The 9,564-nt window shown below is 38.7% G+C and overlaps 1 protein-coding gene across 1 annotated transcript; it reads right to left on the bottom strand.

The window, feature by feature from the left end:
• Positions 1–410: 410 nt before the first annotated feature.
• LOC104616937 (alpha-aminoadipic semialdehyde dehydrogenase) lies at positions 411–8,745 on the bottom strand (the record flags this gene model as incomplete). The annotated part of the gene is made up of 8 exons (XM_010282107.1): positions 411–452; positions 1,114–1,211; positions 2,046–2,123; positions 3,138–3,182; positions 3,785–3,917; positions 4,514–4,637; positions 6,905–6,985; positions 8,680–8,745. Coding segments are annotated over 8 exons (667 nt in total), but the record flags the coding sequence as incomplete, so codon positions are not given.
• Between the last annotated feature and the right edge of the window lie 819 nt (positions 8,746–9,564).

The raw sequence follows: 9,564 nt of genomic DNA, 5'->3' as shown, positions 1-9,564 counted from the left end.
AACAATGTTTTATGCCATCATTCAAAGCCAATTTCAGGAAAGGCAGGACTTTAGTCTTAGACTTTATATATGTACTTATATTGTAAAATGCTAAAAATGTGGTGTTCAAGTGATTAGAACTATCCAAAAACCAAATTTATTTAGCATTATTCACATCCCATTACTGAAGCTTCCTGCTCCCATTGCCTTCTTCACTTCAATGCTGAATACACGTAAAAGCTTGAACTTTCATTTTTTATCTTAGAACACTACCCATACACGATACTGAAGACAGAAAAAAACCCCCAACATTCTACTATGTACTTTTTAAACCTCTAGTGTGGTTAAAAAAAAGGACAATTTGCTACAAACATTTGCATATTAACTACCAAATATCATCTATGGGACTAAATTTCTACAGTGCATATTACCGATAATGGCATTGTTTCCTCCCAGTTCCAGCAGACTTCGACCTAATAAGAACAGACAAAACAAGTTATGTCATGCGTGCATGTATTCGCTGCACCTCATTCAGTGAGCTCACCTCTTAACTAGTGCTAAGTTTCATTAAAGGAATGAACCTTTGCAATCTGTTCTGGTAATTTTTTTTACACTCCTCTGAATGTCAGATATAAAATGAGAAAATCCTGTTCACAAGGTTTTCTGTTTTAAACGAAAAAATTAGAATCTAGTAGCTGTGCACAGATTCATGCCTGTACACCTTTAAATATTTGCCACAAAACCAGCACCTAAAAATAATACTTTTACCCCTTAGAAATACAGAAGAAAAGTTAAGGGGGCATTTTTCCATGAACACATTGCCAAAAGGCCATAGGCCCTCGTTCATCTTGACAATGTGCATAGAATTATACTTATGGAGCCCCTCCCAGAACTAACTGTAGGACCATGCATTTGTGGATACCCTGAGACAATGCTGAGTTGTGACAGAACTAATGGAACAATGCAGTATCTAGCTCTGAGCCATCTCAACATCCTATTTCCACCAAGTTATTAAAAAAAAAAAAAAAAAGGAACACAAGAGGTAAGTGAAACAAGCTGTTATTTTAAAACGCTACGGGGCTGCCCTGCCTTTCCCAACCATGAAAAGAAATGGAGGACACTTCACACACTCACCAAATCTCTCCTGAACCATGAGTGCTACCTGCTTGCCCACTTTTGTGCTGCCAGTGAAGGACAATAGGTCCATTCTCTCATCTCTCGCCATTGCTGTCCTGCACAACAGGAGACATTCACCATGTTCAATGGAAGAGCAGACAGCTGGAAAAGGTGCTTGCATCTTCCATATAAACCAACTTCCACCAGCGAGATCTAAAGTCACAGCCACTTCTTTGAAAACATCCATTAAGTGACTGAGCAGATGGCAGGAAAGCTTTTTCTTAGAAAAGAGGAACAAGGCTGTTTCCCTCACCCATTTCAGACCATAAGAGCATCACCTGTACTGATTTTGAAATTCAGTCTAAAGTACATAGTGACATTAACTCCAGTTGTTATGTTCTTTCCCTAAGAAAATATGTATACCTATGACTTTTTTTACTGCTTACCATCTGTTTTGTCTTCTCTTGAAATGCTCAAAAAGATACATCTGAATATACATTTGTACTGGGAATTGCCATATTGTAATAATCAAACAAAACAATTTGATTTGTACAGCTTCCAAGCACAAGTATGCATCTATGAGCAAGTGCAGAGTCCAATGCGAGCGTGGAAAACGAGGAAGAAATTGGAAACTCTTAACATGAGTGGAATTTAATATTAGCCGTATTCTTTGGATGTAAGCATATGCAGAAGTAGAATATAAACTTAGTCATGTCTCTATTAAATATCTGCTCAGATACTTGTTAGCAGCTGATCTCAAAATAGCAAGTAGAAATAGGTATTATATTTACAAAAAGGCCAGAGTTTCAGACCAGTTGATAAAAATGATGGCAACAGGTATGTGCGTATACTTGGAACTCCTGGAAGTCAGAATAACTTTATGAGAAGTACCTCAAAAAATATTCTTTATCATCTATACATCTTCATGAAACACAAGAAATGTTACCTACCCAATGTCTGCTCCACCACAAACCAGAGAACAAATTGCTCCAGGCACTTTGTTATCCTCCAAGACTTTGGCAATTATCCTAGAATCAAAGATGTAAAAATTTCAGAGATCTCTGACTGGTGTGTATAATAGGGAATAAACCATTAGAACTGTCTGACCATGCACATGAAAAAGCTACAGATTTTTAACAAGCAGCAGTCTTGCAGTTAATTGACATATAGTTTATACAATACATAACGCACTGCTCTCATCAAGGGCTTTGGTATTACACTTATAGCTCACACAGAAATATGACTCAAAATATATTCATCATGCGTCCACACAACTGACACAGACAAACATTAGATCAGTTTGTAAAAACCTTGGCCATGCAGTCTTTCACCATGAGAAAGAGACGTTTATATAACTTCATGGAGTTACATAAAATAGTTTAAGTAGTTTGAGGCCATGTTCCCAAGAGTTAATATTAAAGATACAAAACTTACTAATTAGTTATTTTAAAGGGGCTTATTTATATTTAGCATTCAAAAAGAAATGTTATTTGTAGCACACAATAGCTAAGTATTAAAATGCTAGTACAGTAAGCAAAGTAACAATAAACCCAGAGTAAGTATCACCATGACACTTATTCTTTGGAGTTCTCCTTTTCATCAAGAATGAGTTTCGAACCCTGGAAACACATGCTAAGGTGTTACTATGTTTGGATTAATAAAGATTGTGTGAAAGCATCTTCAGGATATAGGTCTACACAGACAGCCAGAAGAACTTGCCAAGAAACTGGGTGTTGATGTTGGGCTGAGACTCCCAAAAAAAGGGATGATTCTGAAGTATGAGCGCATGATAGAGGGAAGCCAAATTTCATGAGCAAGTTCATCTTCTACAGGGAAGCAAACCAAATAGCTAGCCCTACTTCAGCAGAAGCACAGCCCTGGTCCCAGAAAAAAACTGGCCAGCAGTATAAGTAGCATCCCATATATACTATTATTTCTTAGGTAACAAGGGGAAAGCAGTTCTTCTGGCTGCTAACCACCACCTGAAACAGAAAAGAAGTTATTTAAAAAGCAAAACAGAAAGCAAAGACACCAGAACTCACTTTGTGACGGCGACGCTAATGAGGGATGTTGTAGGAGCACCCTTCCTAAAAAGAAAAAAAAAAATGTTAAAAAAGACTTAATTTTATTTTCAGTTCTTTGAGAATAAGCAGTAATTCAAATATGCAATTTTTATGGTATCTCAAATACAGTACACTTTGGTTAGGCTGGTTTTCAGGTGTGTGTTAAGACAGGCACTCAAGCATTTCTTTCCACAGCTGAGCATTCAGAGCTTCTACTGAAATCCACATGAACAAGAGTTATGCCAGAGTGAAACAAGTAGATGAAAGTGACACAGAAACAGGGAGAGGAGGTAAACCTACTTTCTTAGATTCTTAACTTTAGCTGTACCAATTCTGAAAATATTAACTGTTTTCTACCACTGCTGCAAGACCTCAATTGAGGTTCTTTATTAACAGGCCATTTGGCTAAGGACAGGCTTGAATCTCAATACTTCGTAAAAGAGGTTACCACAAAATAGAGCAAAGCTCTTTAACTAGAAGTGAGCCTAAAAATAAGTAGAAATTAATCCTACATGAGATAGAATAAAATATACATAAACACAAGACATTTAATAACAATTTCATGCCTGAGAAAATAGATCTCTAATTTTAAAATATCATTAGCACGTTGGAGAGCTATATCTTACCAGAGGCAAGCATTTCCACAGATCATTGCAATTGCGCTGTTCCACCCATAAACCGCTACAGGGAAGTTAAAGGCTGTGATGATTCCTACTAAACCAACAGGATTCCATTGCTCTATAAGGGCATGGCCAGGTCCTGAAGGCAAAGACACAAGGCAACGCAATTTGTATGCATTTAGTGGTTTTTTTTTTAAAAAGGAAATCATGTGAGCAAGGGGCCTAGAACAACTCCTCTGTCCATCAGCGCATTAGCTTATGGACAGCTGTACTATATGTGCTCTGTTGTTTACTGAAACAATATTAGCTTGACTGTGGAAAAAACTAGTAAGACAACAACATGAAGTTTTACTATTTTAACTATTCAGTTAAAAGAATGACGATTGTTTACGAATCAATAACTGACAAAAAGGCCTCTCACTTGTACGTACACTGATGACCTTTTTACATACTTTCCTCTAGCACCTTCATTAACCAAGAAATCAAAGAGAATCTAACGCTTCAAAAAGCGGAGAGAAAATCTACCGCCTCTCTTGCTGAACGCCACAGACCAGTGACTTCATTAGGTGGCGCTACCAGCACATCTATTCCTAGGCAGCATGCTCCTAAGTAACTCGCAGTGCAGAGATTTTGCTGTACAACACTGTGTATTTGATACATCTCCATCTTTCATTTGTAAAGACAACTACAAACAACAACCACAAAAAAAAACCCAACACAAACCAACATACTTACTTTCTGAAGGCAAAATAGGTCCACCAATCATTCGGGACAAACCAACAGCATAGTCGCAGACATCAACATACTCCTGCACTTCCCCAACACCCTCAACAAAAATCTTTCCCATTTCTAAAGAGACCTGAAAAAATTAAGAGCAAGACAAAATTCTTTTTTAAAAAATTCTATTGCATCCCCGATACAGTTTGTCTCCCACTAATATGAGGTATATCTGTACACCAAGTAAGATCTACCACACATTTTTTTTCCAGTAGAAGAAATTCACCTCTTCCAGAGTTATTCACAGTTTAAAGAAAGAACACAACAGACAGCTAGAGAGGAATCACATTCCCATACAACAGGCAGAAATTAGAAGAGGAAATTAATGAACAGAGGAAATGAAAAATAATCTACTGACTGGAATACCCAACAGTAACGACGTTCATAGGTTTAGATCAATGAAACACTGCATTTCATCAGGGTGTTTGCATACATTGTGGACCAGGCATGGAATAAATTGGAAAGGAGGGATTACTGTGCTTCAGCAAAAGAAAACAGTCATTTACATTTTCTGTAAGCAAACTACTCATTTTAGACATCTCAAAGTGAGTTTGAGAGATCCCATTTTCAGACACTCTGAAAACGTCTACACATTTTCTGTATGTTAGTAACCTGGGTAATTTAGGATTTTTTTTTTTTTTTAACTAAAGTCAGTCCTAAGCTATGTCCTTCTGTTAAAAGCATGTTAGATGTACCCAGTGAACATACAGATTATCAATGACAATAAGCTGGTATTTGAAGACATTTTCCTCCAAAATAAAGTCACTAACTTAAGAACTGAGAAGTCACCAGTTACCCCCACTGAATTTTACAGTCATGATCTGACAGCTAGGTGCAACTTTCATGCAGATATCACCTACCGCTTTAGATTGATGACTGTACTTTGAAAAAGCTGTTAAGTGAGGAATCAGGTTCAAAGGATTGCCACAAGATTTTATTCCCCATGCAAAGGTTAAAATAAAGGTAACTAAATATATTTCTAGATATATATTCTGGAACAGGCTGCCCAGAGAGATGGAAGATGCCCCATTCCTGGACACATTCCAGGTCAGGTTGGACAGGGCTCTGAGCAACCCAATCTAGTTGAAGATGTCCCTCCTCGTTGCAGGGGGGTTGGCTAGATGACCTTTAAAGGTCCCTTCCAACCCAAACTATTCTATGATTCTATGATTTCTATGATGTCTGTGGTCATCTCAGGACAGAAGGAATAGCCTCTGCTTGTGGCAGGAAATGGAGAAGCGTCAGACATATTTACTAAGAAACAGCAGCGAGTCTGTGTAAGTGCAGTAGAGATACAACTGGATACTTGACAAGGACATTGTGAGGCAAGGCTGGAAATTTCCAATACCATATGAAAAGGTGAGTTGCCATACTGTTCCCTTTCACATATCCTACAGCCAGGAAAGGTCCTAAAACCTGGATACCTACTGCACAGCTTTCACCCTGAAATTCATCACCTATCCTGTAAGAGCTGGAGACCTTATCTGTTTGGGAAAACTAGAACAATGCTCTGGCAATAAGCAACAAGTTTTGTCCAAGGAACACACAGCAAACTTCTGTCTGTCTACACCCACCAGGGAAGCCGTACTGTTTTTGAATACAAAAGTACATTAGCACTCTAATTCTACCACAGAAACTCTGCTGAGGAGATGACATCAAGGGAAACAGCAGAACAAAGTTTTGAAGGTTAACAATATGGGCTTGGCTACATACGGAGTTATTCACTGACAGCTGTTTCTGAATAGCAGCACATATAGGCAAGCCCTGTAAAAGGAAAGTGGCAAGTTCCCCACTTGCCTCCTTTTCTTCCCTAGGAACTAGCAAGCGTTTTAAAGGAGCAGTCCTTCAACCTTTATGTCCTGCACAGCACTGCAAGAAAATCTCATTAAGACCATCTCACCTTCTGAAGCCTTACACCTCCACATGTCAGTTTGCAAAGTCCTGCGGATCACCAGAAAGAGCTCAAGGTTAAAAGCTCTGTATTAGAGGAAGGTCTTTTTCAGGACACTTTTAGTATCAGACAGTGCCCTACCTGACAAGCAAGTGGGAAAACAGCAGGGCAACAGTTGTAACACTACTCCCAGCCAGAGTACAGGCTCACAATGAATTACACTTTCTTTTCCTGTTATATATTATCACTTTCAGTGCAGGATGCCAGAATGCAATCTTACTTTCTTTTTTTTTTTTTAATTAAAATTTCTTTAGGCAAGCTAACAGAATTAACAGCGTTCTAACAATTCTTAAGGTTAGTATTGCACAGTAGCACGTTAAAAAACAAGAAAAATAGTTTTGACACACACCCTCCCACTCCCACCCCACCAAGTTAAGCTGCTGCTTAAAACACCTTACCAAGCTTCCTAGAACTTTGATTTTTTGCCTCAGGGCATCACCAATCTGCCGCACTATTTCTCCACGCTTAGGTGCAGGGATCTAGTCAAAACAAAAGAAAACAGAAGAATCTATTTGAGATTGAACATCTATGACTTTGGCTGCATATATACTGCTAGTTTTTTACCCCTGCTGTAAGAAATCACTGACTGCTGTGCTTTTCCCCCATCTTCCCAAGACATCATTACTTGTTCATTTTATCATGCGCACTGCTTTACAAGAAACTGTTTCCTGCCTCACAGAGACTGATAACACTGCACATGTTTATGTCTGTTCAAAACTTCAGTTCCACTGCATATTGCCAGAAATGTTCAGATTTTTAATTCTGCTACTTCTGTTCAGCTATACCACCCACAATGCCCCCAAAAAATCAGCTGCACCTCAAGAAACAATGACCTTTTATAAAAGCAAATTTAACTGGGTTCTGAGCTTTTGAAGCGTATGTAACACCACATTTCAAACCTTTTGTTTCAGTACGACAATGGCCGCCGACATTTATTTTGTTAGCAGATGCTGAGACACACAGAAGCTTCAATCATGGAAAAATTAAACACACATACCAAACGTTAATAGATTTTTTTGTAATGTGGTATCAGTACGTTAGATAATAATCAATAGCTAGGATCAATAATAAACCATACAAATGGCTTATTATTTATAAAAAGGGATTTACACCATGAGAAACTGCTGATGAACAGGCAGCTGGAAAGACAGAAGTGGTGAATATATAAACTATGCAAGCATATCTCTTTAAAGGCAAAATCTTTCAGATAAGCTCACTAAAAAACCCCAAAATTCGTAAACTGAAAACAAAGCGCTTTGAGATGAGGCTTTAAAGCATTTGACCTGTTAATTCTTTGTTATCTGTTAGACTGCTTTCAGATTATTTCCAAACACATTAGGAGCTGGCATGCACTCATCAACATTATATTCAAAATTGTAACAAAAGAACATGTACTAACATATCCTGAGGAAGCTGCTGTGTTTGTCCTAAGCTTTGTTCTCTTCAGGCAAGGCAACTACTTTGCTGGATAAAATACAGAATTCCCAACACCTTATGAAATTCAGGTTTCAGCTTGTATCAAAGAAGTGGCAGGTAGCTATAAAAACCAAGCCTTACATGCCCAGCAAGATAATGGATGCTAGCTGGACATAGCTTGTACAGGGACACTAAGAACTACAGCTTGCTAAAGAAAAATTGTCTGACAATTAACTGCTATTGTCTCACACAGCAACATAACACTAGAATTTTGGAGTAATGTAGCTGTTCTATGAAATAATCATGATGGCTGGTGAACAAAAAAAAAGCACACTCAAAACCAGCAGTCTTCCTCACCCATGAGAACAAGATTATCACCACAAGTTAGGTATCCAAATATTCTGCAGAGTTCTCGCAGGAAAAAGCATGCAGCAACACGAGTTTGGGATAATTTGCCTGTTAGAAGGTTTCTGAACTTCAGCAGGCCTGTTGGCAACGGTTTACAGGCACAAAGCTGGGTAAATTTGCCAGACATTTCAAAATAAACATTTTCCACAAGTCAATGTCCTCATCTTTGTACCTCAATGGTAACATGTGCAAGTTGTCTGGGTTTGGCTCTTGAAGTCCTCATTACAGGTTTTGCTTTAATGCAACATACACAATCTGATCATGCTTTTATACTGGCACCTGACAGGGCAATTTAATGGCCTTTACCCGCCAAAGATATGTTACAAAAGATAAGTCTCTGTTAACTTACATCAGCCCAGACCTTCCATGCCTCTTTAGCCTTCTTTACTGTTTCTTCATAATCCTCCAAACTAGCCTACATGAAAAATCATGTCAAAGAAAAAGTTAGGAAAACCAAAACCCAAAAAACAAAACACCACAGAAAAGCTTCTGCATCCAACTCAAGACACTTCTAGTGGATAGTACTGCACTACAGAATACCACTTTTACAGGGAATTTATATATCCTGCAATAGTTTGGTCACAATATGGAATGTTGAGTTGCTTGAAGTTACTGTCTGAAGCAAGGTGAAGTTACTTGAAAGCAAGTATACATGCTGCCTAAGCAACAAAAAAAAGTGAGGAGAAATTTTCCTTCAGATTACAAAGGATGCTCCATGAAAAATAGTTATAAGGGAGGCATTCATCATATATTCCTGTATCCTCTTTTATCTTAGATACTACTACCACCAACAATATTAAACAAAGGCTGTGAGGACTGTCCTATTCCCCCAGCCTCGCCAGACGTCAAGGGCTAATCAAATCCGAATATATGAAAGGGGTAGGTTAGCGCCATAGCGCTACTCTCACACTAAAAACTTCCACAAATTTACGACGTGAATGCCACGTTGCTCTCCTTCATACCTCCCCCTGTTCACACACTAAAAACTTCCACAAATTTACGACGTGAATGCCACGTTGCTCTCCTTCATCCCCCCCCCTGTTCAGCTCCACTGACCAGCCACAACTCGCTCTGGAAACAAATGAAAACGGGCAGGAGAGGCCCTCGCTCTTCCCAAATATACTTGCACGGGAGGCGGGGGGTGCGAAGGCGAACAACCTGCTTTTTCTTTCCAAAAAAAAAGCCTTACTTCCAGCACACTGCCCCAGCTGCGATGAGCTCCACCAGCCGCCTC

Source organism: Phaethon lepturus, unplaced genomic scaffold, assembly GCF_000687285.1.
Source record: "Phaethon lepturus isolate BGI_N335 unplaced genomic scaffold, ASM68728v1 scaffold41632, whole genome shotgun sequence".
Lineage (NCBI taxonomy): Eukaryota > Metazoa > Chordata > Aves > Phaethontiformes > Phaethontidae > Phaethon > Phaethon lepturus.
This window is presented reverse-complemented; position numbering and strand designations above follow the sequence as displayed.